The following is a 14,537-nucleotide window of genomic DNA, read 5'->3' as shown; positions in this document are numbered from 1 at the left end:
TCTCCCGGGCAGGGGCTGGGGAGGTGGCAGGGTGAGGTTTCCTTCAGGTACCAGGACCCCCGCCCGCACTCATAGATGCCCCCGCATTGCCACCTCGGTGGAGCCCCTCCTGGGTGTCTGCCTGGGTGCCCAACCCGAGGACTGTCCGGCCTGGTGCCAGGCAGAGGTCCTCAGCCAGAGGGGGCACCGCCCAGGGGCACGCGGTCAGCATAAGCCAGGTACCCCGAGCAAGACGGCTCTGCCGAGAGTGTCTCCACTGCGAGGTGAAGTTCCCAGGTGACACGATGCGGCTGTGGGAGTGGGGGCCACACACGTGTCCAAAAAGCCCTGGCTGCCTCCTCGAATAGGGAAGGGCCTCACCATCAAGGCCACCTGCTTGTGCAGTCACCTCGTTTGTGAGAGGCAATTGTTCTTTGTAAAAAGGCAAAATGTTCCCCGAGGGATGTTGGAGGGATCTATCCCCCAGCCACCCACCCACTCACTCCTGTGCCCTCTCACCCACTCACCCCCTGCACCCACGCACCCACTCACCCCTGCACCCATGTACCCACTCACCCCTGTACCCACTCACCCATGCACCCCTGCACCCATGTACCCACTCACCTACTCACCCCTGTACCCACGCACCCACACACTCACCCATGCACCCACTCACCTACTCACCCCTGCACCCACTCACCCACACACCCACTCACCCACTCACCCATGCACTCACTCACCCATGCACCCATGCACCCACCCACCCACCCACTCACCCCTGCACCCACTCACCCACGCACACTCACCCCTGCACCCACTCACCCATGCACCTATGCACTCACCCACGTACCCATTCACCCCTGTACCCACTCACCCACACACCCACTCACCCACACAGCCACACACTCACCCACTCACCTACACACTCACCCGGTCACCTCTGCACCCATGCACTCATCGCCCACTCTCCCATGCACCCATCTATTCACTCACTCACTCTTAGCCATGTCATTGCGTCCCGAGCTTCCCCGGTGTTTGGCCTGGGCTTGGCAAACACCTTCCCTTCTGAGACTCTGCCTGGTGGATGGACACGGCCTTATAAACTTGTTTCTCAGGACAGGGACTGGTTCCTGTAGTAGCAGGAGGCAGAGACTTGGGAAGCCCAGCTTGGGGGCATCAGGGCAGGCTTCCTGGAAGAATAGCTTCTGAGGATGCGGAGAGCTAGATGCGCAGGTGAAGTTCCTGCTTTTCCAAGTCTTCTCTTCAGAGCCAGACCACTCAGACTTGCCTACACTTCCCGCATGTCTCGCCTTCCACTACTCCTCACCCCTGCAGGTCCCACCCTGGGCCCCCACCTCCAACAACGCAGTGGGCATTCATGGTCCTGGGTGTGGTGCTTGTGTATTCTCTTAGCCTCTGTGAGGCCTGGTGGCACCTTCCCACTGCTCTTTCCACCTTCCCTGGTCAGAAACCAGGCCTGGGCCTCCAGAAATCTGCAGCCCTTAATGGCAAGCCTGGCCCCCAGGGGCCCCCTCCCCCAGGCCATAGAAACCGAGGTGTGGCTGCTGGGTTTGTCCCTGTTAACAGGGGCCTGGATTTCATCAAAAGAGAGAGTGCCCGTCCTGGGCCCTTGTTAATGCAGTGACATGTTTTTGAGTCATGCCTGGTGGGGTGAGCCTGTAAGGGCAGGACCTGGAGGGCCAGGTGGGCCAGGGCCCAGCTCCTCAGCTCCCAGCCCCTTGGGGGCCGACCGCAGGGCTGAGGAGGGAAGAGAGGGTGCCCTGAGTTAGGTCAGACGGTAGGGTGGAGCCCTGGCCAACAGCGTTCCTGACTCCCAGGGCTGGCGGGACCTCAGAGAGCGCCAGGCCCAGCCCCTGTCCAGGCGTGACCGGAACGTGTCTGGGGGAAGGACACCTCGCCGTGCTTTGCTGCCAGGGCCCTGAGGGTGACCAGCTGTGCTGAGGTCTGTGCCGCAAACTCCTGGCTCTTGAGAGGATCACGGAGGGAACAGGAGCCATCTGGCCTCGTGTGTGACCCACCAGGCAGAGAAAGCACTGCCCTCTGGTCGTGCAGATTGGAGGCTGTGACCCGGAGTTGCTCCGTGCTCCTCCACCACCTTACCCATCAACCCTGGGTCCTTCTCAGCCCCTACGTCCCCCGGAGATTTGGGAGTGTGGGTTCAGGATGCCCCGCCCCCCACAGCGCCAGGGTCCCAGGCCGACCTTGCCCGACCTAGGGAGGAGCAGGGAACTGGCTGTTGGCGTGGGGGAGGCCTGCCTTGGCCAGGGCTGTCTGCTGACCTGTTCCATCGGCCTGAGGGCCTGGTGGACACCCTCCACACGCTCGTGCTGGGCGGCCCGTCCGTGCTGGGCTTTCCTGAAATCCTGGGAATGAGCACCACTGTACCTATTTACAGAGGAGGAAATGAATCCTGGGGCCTCTTAGTCCTTCAGAGTCCCGCCCTCCCTGGCCACCTCAGCCCCTGGGGGCAGTGTGGGGCAGGTGGGGCCGGGCTGCCTGCTGGGCGCTAATGTTCTCCAAGTCCTGCTACAGCACCCCCCCACCCCCACCCCCGAGTGCTTGGCAGGAAGCCTCTGCGGAACCCGGGGTGGCTGGGGTCCAGGACAGGAGTCCAAGGCTGGGCAGCGGGCCGGGCGGAGGAGCCCCAGGAGCCGAGGCTTTGATGAAATGGCCTCATTTCCTCCCACAGCCCCTGCCCAGGTCTCCCTGGTCCTTGCCCTGCTGGCCCTGACTGACCCCCGGGGACAGGTCACACTCAAGTTTGGGCTGTGGCCGAGGCCTTGCCTTCTCAGAGTGGCTTTTGTCCCCTGCCCTCAGGTGATGCTGCCAGGCCCCTTCTGCCCCTGACTTGCTGTGATTCTCAGGCAGTGGGGGGTGGGACGAAGGTCTTCTCCTTGCAGGGAGTTCTGAGGTTTACAAGTACGTGGGCTCAGTCGGGAATCGGGTTATTGTGGGTCTGTGGCCAGAGAAGCCCGGTGGCCCGGCTCGGGGCTCCCTGCGCCCCCAGATGCTTGGGCTCCTCCTGGACAGCTTGTGGGCTCCACTGTCCACACCCCCGCCCCACCCGGCCCGGGCACGCATCGGCACCACCGGCCACCGCTCTATTAAGGACCCGCCACGCATCGTAGATTACTTTTATTTCCCGCCATGACACCTCACTAGGAGGAAAGCCGTCCCTGGGGTCTCTTAAAAGACAACTCCTATTAAAGATGAGTGGGGTTAAGCAAAACGCTGGCGGTAGATGGCTGAGCGGGAGGCTGGCTGAGGGCTGGGCGGGCACCGCGGGGTGCAGAAGAGAGGAGGAGCTGCGGGTGCCACAGGTGCTTCAGCCCCGAGCTCGGATCACATCCCGGCTGCCCCCCTTTCACGGGGGCCCCACCCGCGTGGAGAGGTGATGAGGCCAGGCCATCTGCGCACCGGGCACGGAGCCTGAACGCGCTCCGGGGCCCACGGTGTGTTCTTTCGTATCTGTGTCACCTGGTGTCACCGTGCTGGGAGCCTGGGGTGGGTGCCGGGCAGCCTGGTGGCCTGCAGTGGAGGGTGCGGGCTCCGGGGGCTGACGCGAGCCAACTCTAGCGTGGTGCCGGGGGAGGATGTGCTGGACGGCTGCGGGAGCCCCTGCGGGAGCCCCCGTGGGAGCGTGGTGGGCCCGTGGGGCACGTGTGCCTGTGACGGTCCCCTGGGGGTTCACAACAGTGCTTCTCAAACGTGCACCAGATGTCGGGGTGGGTTAAAACTCAGGGGGTCTGCACATTCCCCGGGGGTGCTGTGGGGTCGGTGGGGCTACACCGTGCAGGGCTCGAGTGCCCGGCTGAGGGTGCCGGTATGGTGGGGAGGGGGCCGGGGGCCACGGTAACCATGGGAACACTAGGTTTTGTTGAGCTCCTCCGGTTTGCAGGGTGCTTCGAACCCTTCGGCTCGTCAGGGTTGCACGCAAGAGCCTGTGCTGGTCATGGCAACCCATGTTAGAGATGGGGAGACCGAGGCACAGAGACTAAGTCGACACGCCTGGGTGCCCCGGACTAGGAGTGGCTGACCCCAGCACGCTCCAGCCACCCCCCCTCCCTGTCCCCCCAGCAGCTGCTGGGCAGGGGACCCAGGGCAGCTGGAGGAGACCCGGCCTGCACTGAGCCAGCCGCCAGGGATAGGACACAGCAACCCCAGCCCAGGGGCCCGTACCGGGCTGTGGGGCCGCACCCGGGGCGGGGCAGGTGAGGAGGACAGCACTGAGTGCCCCCACCGGCCCCCGTCCTCCCCTCCCCAGGGCTGCCCAGAAGCTCAGCCTGGCCTCCAAGCGCAAGAAACCTCATCCGCCACCAGCCCCTGCTGCCCGCGGAGTCTCCCCCTACCCCACGGACTTCAGCGGGGTCCTGCAGCTGTGGCCGCCCCCCACGCCCCCCTGCCTGCTCAGGGCCGCCTCCAAGGTGAAGGACAACCTCGGCGGTGTCGGAAAGGTAGGCCTGCTCCTGATTGGCGGTGACCCCGGGGGCTGGTGGCTGGGACGAAGCCAGGGGTGTCTGAGTAGGTGCTGGGAGGGGGCGCAGGAGGCGGAAGGATCCTGCTTCCTCCTCCCAGCTTGGATGAGGTGGGATACGGACGGGGAGACTGAGGCCCAGGCCCACGTTGGCTGCTCTGGGTGGCAACAAGAGCCTAGGAGACTGCGGTGGGGGTCCCAGGGGCATGTTGTGGCCTCAGAGTGGGGTGGGACAGCCAGGGCTCCCGTGGCCTTTTGCCCAGACTGGGTTTCCGTCCTGGCCCCATGTGGTTTGCTGGGAACTACACCCTGGCCGGATCGGGGCCCTGCACGTGTGGGGTCTGCGTGAGCACGTTAGCTGGGCTCTTTGTGAGGTGGGCTCTTTGTGCCCATGGAGGGTGGGGAGACTGAGGCACAGTCACACAGCCGTGGGGGTGAGCATTGGACCTGACCCTGAGTGTGTACCCCGACATTTTCCCCTGACTTCCTGCCCACACTCTGCGTGCTGGCCGCTCCCAGGTGCCTCCCCGAGGGTGGTTGGGACTGGGGTGGCCCCCTTGCCGCACACCCCTGCCCCCGGCCGGCCGGCCACCCACCCGGGCACAGGGCGCAGCCTCTCCAGCGCCCAGAGGCTCACCCTGCAGAGGCTGGTTGGCTGGGTCCATGCTCCCCTGGGCTCGGTCTGCCCCACCCGCCTGGGCTGCAGAGGGGTCTGATGTGTTCACAGAGGGTCCCCGGGCCCGGGGCCTGAGCCACTCCCCAGACCACTCCCCTGACGCTCCCCGCCCCCCCGCCCTCCCGCCGCGCCCCTCCTCCTCACGCGACTGCCAGCCAGCTCTTGCTAGAAGCCTTCTCTCACGCCTGTCACCCCGACAAGCCTCTCCGCGTAGGTGGTCCTGGGAACCTCAGCGCCGCCCACGTGCAGGTGTATGTGTCGGGGACACGAACCCCGACTGAGCAGAGTGGCTGCGGGACAGGGCTCTAACAGCTCTGACCTTGGCCTCCTCCCTTGTCGCTGGCTCCCTCGGCCAGCTCTCTCTGAAAGTGGGGGGGTGGTGGGCAGGGCGGGCCTCGTGTCTCAGGCGTGTTATGGGGGGTAGCAAGCCTCTGCCACCTCCTTCTGGGGTCCCCACCCAAGTATTCTGGGGCAGGGTCTCCTCCGTGGTACACCAGCCCCCTCCCCACCCCCTGCCCCCGTCCCTCCGCATGGAGCCCTTGTCCCCCAGTCCACTCCCTGCCCACCCAGTGCCCCCTCCCTGGCTCCCGGGCTGTTATTTGCACGAATGTCGCATAGTCAGAAATGCCTCTTGAAAGGCGTTTAATATTGTCACAGAAAAGAAGTTAGATTACACTCAATTCCTGACATTAATGTGCTACTTAAGGTAATTCATCATCTTGCAGTATTAAAAAAGACATCGCTTCTGTGGGTGCTGAGCGGCGCCCCTCCCCCCTCGCCCGCCTGGGCCACCTCTTAGGAGTAGAAGCCCTTTTTTATGCAAAACGTGTTTTTTCCCTACCTGGCAGCATTCCGCGGCTCTTTGTAATATCTGAACATTTGGGGAAGAGACTTGATGCCCTTGTCTGGTGCAAAGACCCTGTCATTTCCTGGCCGTGATGACAGGATCCTTGCAGACAATGGCTAGGACAGGGCGACGGCCCCGGGCGGCCGCTCTGCGCCCTCCCCGCAGGCCAGGCCGTGGGTCCCTGAGTGGGGATGAATGTCGCTGGCTCCAGAAGGCAGCACCGGGCGCATTTCCTGCCCTGCAGGAGCCCAGGCGGAGGGCCTCACCCCCTAGGAACCCCCTCCAATCTGCACAGCCCATTTGGCTCCTGAAGTGGCCAGGAGTTCATGCCGAAAAAAAAATTGCCAGAAATTACCGCGAAGTGCACGTTGTCGTCTGCTTGGCAGCAGCATTTGGAAATGAAATAGTTTTGTTCGTGTCGTCGGGGAATAAAGGAATCGATTCTCGCCCGACGGAGCCCAGGTTCGGGGAGTGCAGCAGAAAAGTGTTTTCTTTCCGCTTCTCCCCTGAGAACGTACCCCCCCTTCCTGGAGCGATTTTGCATGTCAATTTGCCACGTGCTGAAGGGGAGAAGACGGGCCTCGCGGAACTACCCACAGTAAACCAATCTTGCCCGCGTATGTATCTGTCACTTACAATTAAATCCGTGAAAAATATGGGCTCTGAAATGAGTCTGGTAATTTGATTTACGCTGTGGCGGAGAAATCGAAGACTTCATTGGGGAGTGGAAGGTGGTGTCCTTCAGCAGAAAGTGGGGTCTGGCGCCCCTCCCAGGAGGCGCCCCAGTTCACGGCGGGGGCGCATCGTGGTCACGGCCCTGCACGAGACGTAGTTTGGGGTGTTTGTTCTCCACGCAGGTTTTGGGGTGTCTGCAGTGCAGCTTGCGCTGGGCTCTTGGGGCCGGGTCCCGGCCCCCCTCCCCGCTGAGCCTCTGTTCCCTTGGGGGCGACGGGGCTGGTGGTCCAGCTGTGTGGATGCCAGTCTTCCGCGGAGCCCGGCACGGGGGTGGGGGGTGGGGGATGGGGGGCACACCTTTGTGTCTATTGTTGGTTTTATTTTTTTTTTTTTTAATTTTTTTTTTCAACGTTTATTTATTTTTGGGACAGAGAGAGACAGAGCATGAACGGGGGAGGGGCAGAGAGAGAGGGAGACACAGAATCGGAAACAGGCTCCAGGCTCTGAGCCATCAGCCCAGAGCCCGACGCGGGGCTCGAACTCACGGACCGCGAGATCGTGACCTGGCTGAAGTCGGACGCTTAACCGACTGCGCCACCCAGGCGCCCCCTATTGTTGGTTTTAGGGTCACGCGGGAGCTGAGGCCGCGCGGTCACCTGCCAGAGCCCCCAGGCGAACACCCTCCCCCATCCTGCCCTGTTCTTTCTCCTCTACTCCCCCACCTGTGCCCCCCTGGCCAGGCCTCAGTGTCGCCAACACCTCCTGGCAGAATTGAGCCTTTTCTTGGGGAGGATCACCGTGTCCTCCTGCTGGCCGGGACCCTGCCAGTGTGTGGGGTTTTGGGTTGGGTCCCCGGCTGGCTCCCCCAGCTTCCCCTCCCAGGGCATCATGGCTCTCCAGCCGGCCCCCTTTTGTGCCTTTGTTCTTCCTCTCCCTGTGCCGGACCCTGGCTGAGGGGCTAGAGGCAGGGGCTCCCTGGAGGAGGCAGAGGCTGGACCGACATGGGGGCTGGGGCCGCCCTGCTCCGGCCGTGGGGAGGGAGTCCTCGCTGGGGGGCTGCCCCAGTCCCCATCCCGCGCCTGCTTTCCTGGGAGCTGCGCTTGACGGCCTGCTGACCTGGGGCCGCTGAGGTGGGGGTGCGGGGCAGCACCCCGGGGCCGGGCTCCGTGGGCAGGAGTGTGGCCTGTGCATCTTCCTTCGGCGGGGGGGGGGGGGGGGTGGCTGTGTCTGCGGCCTGTTCTGGTTGCCCCTCCCTCCGTCCTCCTCCCTCTGCCCTCAGTTTGGGATTGGGTCTCAGGCTGTGTGACCTGTCAGTGTTTCCTCCCTCCTGGGATGGAGGTGGGCCTGGGAGGGGGTCGCTGGGCCGAGAGCCGCGCCGTGTGTGTGCCAGGGGCTCCGTCTGGTCCCAGGGGCTCTGTGCCTTCGGGTTGAGCTCGCTTAGCTTCCAGCTCTGCATCTGAGTCAGTGAGCGGGCCAGAAACCCCGCATCGAGGGTAGGCGGGTGCACTTGTGGTGCCACACTTCCATCCCTGTGCTCACGGGGGCATCCAAAGCCTGTTCCCCCACTCCTGACTTTTCCCCCTGCTGTCCTCCGCCACCCAACCCCCTCCCCCGCCCTGTCCTCCCCGACCCCATGCTCCTCCTATGCTCCTCCACCCCGTGCTCCCCTGTCCTGGCCCCTGCTCCTCCTCCTGTGCTGACTGCCCCCCACACCAGGCTCCCATCCTGTCACTGAGCCTCGCGTTCTGCCTGCCTGGCTGATGTCTTACGGGATCCGCTCCGGCTGGAGCTGGGGTGCAGGCATCCACATTCCTGCGGTGGGGATCCCCGTGCCGGGGCCTGGCCCGCTGTCTCAACTCGCGCGAGTTCCTCCTGCCTTGTAATTAGCGGCCGCTGGGCGGGCGGCTGCTCAGATGCCCGTTCCCGCCTCCCCTGCCAGGTGAAGGTCATGTTGCGAATCTGGCCGGCACAGGGGGCGCAGCACTCGGCCGAGCCCACGTCCTTCCTGAAGGTGGACCCGCGTAAGAAGCAGGTGACCCTGTACGACCCGGCCGCCGGGCCCCCGGGAAGCTCGGGCCCCCGACGAGCTGCCGCTGTGGCTCCTAAGATGTTTGCCTTCGATGCGGTCTTCCCCCAGGACTCGGAGCAGGTGAGGGCGGCGGGCACCCCCAGGGCCGGGGCCGGGCCCGTGCTTGCTCCTGCTGCCCGGCGAGGAAGGAGGAGGGCGGCAAGAGCGAGGCCAGCGGCCCGGGCCCGGCCCCTTCTGCTTTCCCTTCCTCCTTGGCCCCGGCCCAGGGGGTCTCCGACTCTCTGCTGCTGGCCTGGGGAAGTGCACGATTTTTGGTGGGCTCTGTGGAAGGCTTGTGTGCTGGGTGTGCGTGAGTGCCTGGGGTGTGGTGTGGTCTCCACGACGGCGGTGTGAGTTGTGTGCCTGGCGGCTCACGCCCTGTGCGCTGTGTGTCTGTATCCCATCCGTGTGTGTCCCGTGTGCACGTGGAGGTCTGTGTCCTCGGTCCTGTGCGTGCCGGCCTGGCCACCTTGTGAGCTGGGGACAGACAGGCGTGGTGGGAGGCTGGGTGTCGACTCCCTCGATTCTGGTGCCTTCCTGACACCCGGGGCCCCCCCCTCCCAGGCTGAGGTCTGTTCCGGGACAGTGGCTGACGTGCTCCAGGCAGTGGTCGGGGGGGCTGATGGCTGCATTTTCTCCTTTGGCCACATGAGCCTTGGTAAGCATCCCCCCCTCATCCCCTCTCTGCAGTCTCTGGGCCTCATTTCCCGGTGGGGAGGGGGCTGCACGGAGGGAAAGCCCAAACCCTGTCGTCCTGGAGGGCAGGGGGCCTTGGACTGGAGGAGGCCCCCTAGGTCTCAGTGGCCCCCAGTCGGCCCCGAGGGCCCCGGGCAGGTCCAGGGAGGAGGCCGGGTGTGGCTGGGCTCCCAGGGCATGCCGGGCTGAGTGGGGGGGCCCTGACACGCCCACGTGGCCCCCAGGCAAGTCCTACACGATGATCGGGAAGGACAGCTCGCCTCAGAGCCTGGGTGTCGTGCCCTGCGCCATTTCATGGCTCTTCAGGCTCATCGACGAGCGCAAGGAGAGGACGGGCACCCGCTTCTCCGTCCGCGTGTCGGCCGCGGAGGTGTGCGGCCCCGACGAGAGCCTGCGGGACCTGCTGGCCGAGGTGGCCTCCGGCAGCCTCCAGGACGCCCAGTCCCCGGGCGTGTACCTGCGCGAGGACCCGGGGTGTGGGGCTCAGGTACGCCGCGGCCCCGCGTGCGGTCTCGGGGGGCTGCGAGGGGGCCGTGGGGAGGTAGGCGCGGGCCGCAGCTTGTGGGGCGCTGTCCCCTCCGTCTGTCCCCAGCTCCAGAACCAGAGCGAGCTCCGGGCGCCCACGGCCGAGAAGGCAGCCTTCTACCTGGACGCCGCGCTGGCGGCCCGCAGCACCAGCCGGCCCGGCTGCAGCGAGGGCGCCCGGTGCGGCTCGCACACGCTCTTCACATTGCACGTCTACCAGTACCGCATGGAGAAGTGCGGCCGCGGTGGAAGTAGGTGTCCGCCCGGCGTGGCTCCCGTCCGCAGGGCCGTGCCCGGGCGGGGGGGGGGGGGGCCTGGGTGCCCTGGGGCCCTGCCGTCACCCTCCCGCCCTGTGGTTTCAGTGTCTGGAGGCCGCAGCCGCCTGCATCTCATCGACCTGGGCAGCTGTGAGGGGGCGCCCGGCAGGGGCGGCGAGGCCTCCGGGGGCCCCCCGTGCCTGTCTCTGTCGGCTCTGGGCAGCGTCATCTTGGCCCTGGTCAGCGGAGCCAAGCACGTGCCCTACAGGTGAATGGCGGGCTCCTCGGTGGGCGGGCTCCGGCCCTGGGGTGGCCCCCGGGAACCAGCCGAGGGCAAGGCGGGCCTGCCCAGTACGTCTGGACCCCTGAGCTCTTTGGTCCTCTGTTCGTCCCCGTCTGCCGGGACTTGCCGTCGGGGGGGGGGCCCCACGGGGTGGCTGCCCGACCGGAGCCTGGGCTCCAGGCACGGCCCCGTCCCGGCGAGGGGCCTGTGTCCTGCCCTCCCCCGCCCCCCGCCCCGTAGCACCCCACACGCCCGGCCTCCCACCCTGACGTCCCCTCCCCAGGCCCTCAGCCTCTGAGCAACCCTCGCCCCCAGGGAGCACAGGCTCACCATGCTACTGCGTGAGTCCCTGGCCGCCCCCAGCTGCCGAGCCACCATGATCGCCCACGTCTCGGACGCGCCAGCACGCCATGCCGAAACGCTCAGCACCGTGCAGCTGGCTGCCCGCATTCACCGCCTGCGCAGGAAGAAGGTCAAGGTCTGTTCCGCCTCCTTCCTGCCCCTCCCGCCTTGAGGACCCCCCCCCCCCCCGGGGTCCTGCGTCCTCTGAGGGCCCCTGCCTGGCGGGGTGGGGAGCCTGCTGCCCGTCTCTGGTTGGCCCCGTGGGGCTCTGCCCAGAGAAGGTAGGGAGCCGGGCCTGGGCCCTGGGCATCTGACGCAGGGCTGGAGCCTGTCCCCGAGGGGGGCTTGGGGTTGCTTGGCCTCTGTGTCTCCGGCACAGGGGTAGGCCTGTGGTCCGGGCAACCTGGCGGGGTCCCCGTGGCCCCCGGGCGCCAACCAGCAGAAAACTTCCCGGGCAGCCCTCGGAGGGGCAGGAGGGTGGCGTGAGGGCCACCCCGGGGTCACATGGACCTGGGTCTGAATCCTGGATTCGCAGTTACGGGTGGTGTGGCTGTGGCCGCGTGTCCTTGCGTCCCTGTGATTCGGCTTAATGCTGTTTCCTTGGGCTCCGGAGAAGGCGCGGTTGTGCTTGGTGCTTGCGGCGGCCCCACCCCAGGGGCCACCCGGTGCCGTGGCTGCCATCGCGTCCTCCCGGGCGGTGAGCGGCACGTGTCGCCGGGGCGCGGGGGCGGGCGGGGGGGGCGGTGAGCGGTGGGTAAGGCGGCCGCTCACCCGCTTGCTCTGCCCCCAGTACGCGTCCAGCTCCTCGGGCGGGGACAGCTCCTGTGAGGAAGGCCGCGCCCGCCGCCCACCGCACCTGCGACCCTTCCGCCGCTCCATGGCCCCTGACCCTGGCCGCCTGGCCCCCGGCTCACCCGGAGACCCCGAGTGCTCGTCCAGCAGTGAGCAGTCCTGCGACACCGTCATCTACGTGGGGCCAGGCGGGACGGCACTGTCCGACCGCGAGCTCACTGACAACGAGGGCCCGCCCGACTTCGTGCCCATCATCCCTGCGCTGAGCCGCCGCAGGCCCTCCCAGGGCCCTCGAGACGCCGACCACTTCCGTTGTAGCACCTTCGCCGAGTTGCAGGAGCGTCTGGAGGGCATTGACGGCAGCGAGGGCCCCTCTGAAACCCTGAGCGTCGCCAGTGGGGCCCAGCCCGGCCCGGCCTGCGGGGCCAGGAGGCCCTCCCCGCCCGAGGCCGCCGCCCCCAGGAAGGCTGTGGGCTCCCCGCTGGCGGCCAGCACACCTCGAGGCAGCCCCGGCCCGGACACCCACCGGGGTGCCCCAGAGCCCTCCAGGGCCAGCGCCGACCAGAGGGAGGGAGGCAGCGTTAGGCCTGCGCCGCCCGGGCCGGACAAGGTCGCCGCGGGCGGAGGCGGGAGGCCACTGCCCGGCCCGGCCCCTCCGCCTCCTCGGCAGCCAGAAGCCGGCCCAGCCCCCGAGGACCCCGGGGGCGCGGACGCGGATGGTGCGGCACGGACGCCCCCCGTGGGCATGAGCGGGCAGACCGGCCGCCCCCGCCCGTCTGCACGAGGCCGCCGTCTGGAGCGGGGCCTGCTGACCACCACGGTGACCCTGCAGCAGCCCGTGGAGCTGAACGGCGAGGACGAGCTGGTGTTCACGGTGGTGGAGGAGCTGTCTCTGGGCGGGCTCACCGGCTCCGGCCGCCCCGCCAGCCTGGCCAGCTTCGGCAGCAACTGCTCTCTGCAGGCTCTGGCCTCCGGCTCGAGGCCCGTGAGCATCATTAGCAGTATCAACGACGAGTTCGATGCCTACACCGCCCAGGCGCCCGGCGGGCCCTCAGAGGGCGCAGCCTGGGCCGGGAGCAGCCAGGGCTCCTCCATCAGCTCTCGGCTCAGCGAGGTCAGCGTGCGCGCGGACGATCGCCACAGCCCCGCGCCGCAGCCTCCCTTCGGGGCCGGCCCTGACTCGCCGGCAAGGCCCGACCCTCTGGGCCCCCCCGTCCTGGGCGGCTGCCCGGATGATGGCCGCTGTCGGTTCCCGGAGCACGGGCCATCGGACAGTCCTGGCCCGGCCCGGAGTCCTCGTCCTGGGGAAGCGGCCGCCGCAGCCCCCACCCGAGTTGGCCGGGAGTGCCCGGCCGTGTCCCCATGGGGGGCAGCCCCGGCGCAGACCATCCACTCCAGCCTTCCCCGGAAACCGAGGACTCCCTCGGCGGCCAGCCGCGCAGGCTGCCCTCGCCTGGCCCCGAGCCCGCCGGGCCCCGGAGGCCCGTTCGAGGACCCTTGGCTGCTGCGGGCAGATGAATGTGGTGCCCTCCAGGGGGTCTCTGCCGGCAGGGCCTCCAGCCCGGCCCCCGTGCTGCCTTGTGCCCGCAGGGTCGTGGACGGCTGTGAGGTGGCAGCCAGGGCAGGCCACAGGCCGGAGGCCGTGGCCCAGATCCCACCGCTGCGGAGGGGAGCCACCACACTGGGTGTGAGCACGCCCACCACATCCTGCCGGGACGCCCTGGCCGACGCGGCTGCGTGCTTGGGCGGCCTGAAGGATGCCCCCAGCCGCAAGAAAAGTGTGGTCCCCAAGGGAGGCCTCTTCCCGAGGCCCAGCGGGGCGGCCCCCCCAGCCCCTCCTGTGCGCAAATCCAGCCTGGAGCACAAGAGTGGCCCAGCTCTGGCCGCTCCCCAGGCCGGGGGCCTCTCGCGACCTGCGGCTGCCGCCCTCCCCCGAGGGGAGGAGGAGGCCAGGCCCGGTGGCCGGGCTGACCACTCCGTCCCCAGGGCCACGTCGAGCCTGAAGGCCAGGGCTGGCAAGGCGGAGGCAGTGTCCCGTGCCACCACCCACGGCTCTCTGGAGCGGTGTGAGCTCCTGGGGCACAGCAGCGGCAAGGCCAGGGAAGCTCCCGGGAGGCCAGCCCGGGCCGTGCCCAGGCTGGGTGTACCGTCCACCAGCCCCACACCTGGGCCCACTCCCGCCTGTAGGGGCAGCCCAGCCAAGGGAGTGGGGGCCCCGAAGCCCCCGGCCGCAGGGGGCAAGGGCCGCAGCCTAGCAGCTGGTGGGTCGAGGGCTCTGGGTGTTCCCGTGAAGCCACTAACCCCAGCAGTGGGCAGGACCCCCGGTGGCCCCGTGATGGCGCCCCGGGTGGCCCCACGGGCAGTGCCTGGCATGGGGGCCAAGGCCAGCCGCGGCACCATCATGGGCACCAAGCAGGCGCTCCGGGCCGCCCATAGCCGCGTCAATGAGCTGGCAGCCAGCGGAGCCCCTGGCAGAGGTGGCCCCCCCTGGGGCTCAGTGGACTCGGACAGCGGCAGTGACAGCGGTGTGAACGTGGGGGAGGAGCGGCCGCCCGCGGGCCCGGCGCTGCCCTCCCCCTATAGCAAGGTGACTGCCCCACGGAGGCCCCAGCGCTGCAGCAGCGGCCACGGCAGCGACAACAGCAGCGTGCTGAGTGGCGAGCTCCCGCCCGCCATGGGCCGCACCGCCCTGTTCTACCACAGCGGTGGCAGCAGCGGCTATGAGAGCGTGCTCCGCGACAGCGAGGCCACCGGCAGTGCCTCCTCTGCCCCCGACTCCATGAGCGACAGTGGGGCCGCCTCCCCCGGCGCTCGCTCTCGAAGCCTCAGGTCTCCCAAGAAGAGGGCCACAGGTGGGTGCGGGTGCTGCCCTCCGCTGTTGGCACCTACCGCATGCCCACCT

At 67.6% G+C, this 14,537-nt stretch overlaps 1 protein-coding gene across 1 annotated transcript in view; it reads left to right on the top strand.

The window, feature by feature from the left end:
• Positions 1–14,537, top strand: part of KIF26A (kinesin family member 26A) — a 40,227-nt gene that overhangs the window by 23,022 nt on the left and 2,668 nt on the right. The window contains exons 5-12 of the mRNA XM_047079865.1: positions 4,265–4,454; positions 8,612–8,821; positions 9,305–9,398; positions 9,661–9,923; positions 10,029–10,212; positions 10,324–10,486; positions 10,817–10,979; positions 11,634–14,487. Coding sequence (XP_046935821.1) covers positions 4,265–4,454; positions 8,612–8,821; positions 9,305–9,398; positions 9,661–9,923; positions 10,029–10,212; positions 10,324–10,486; positions 10,817–10,979; positions 11,634–14,487 — 4,121 coding nt within the window. The remainder of the gene's footprint in view (positions 1–4,264; positions 4,455–8,611; positions 8,822–9,304; positions 9,399–9,660; positions 9,924–10,028; positions 10,213–10,323; positions 10,487–10,816; positions 10,980–11,633; positions 14,488–14,537) is intronic.

Source organism: Lynx rufus, unplaced genomic scaffold (genome assembly GCF_022079265.1).
Source record: "Lynx rufus isolate CCGP_SWC_20201006 ecotype Redwood Valley unplaced genomic scaffold, mLynRuf1.p SCAF_17, whole genome shotgun sequence".
In the NCBI taxonomy this organism is placed as follows: Eukaryota; Metazoa; Chordata; class Mammalia; order Carnivora; family Felidae; genus Lynx; species Lynx rufus.
This window is presented reverse-complemented; position numbering and strand designations above follow the sequence as displayed.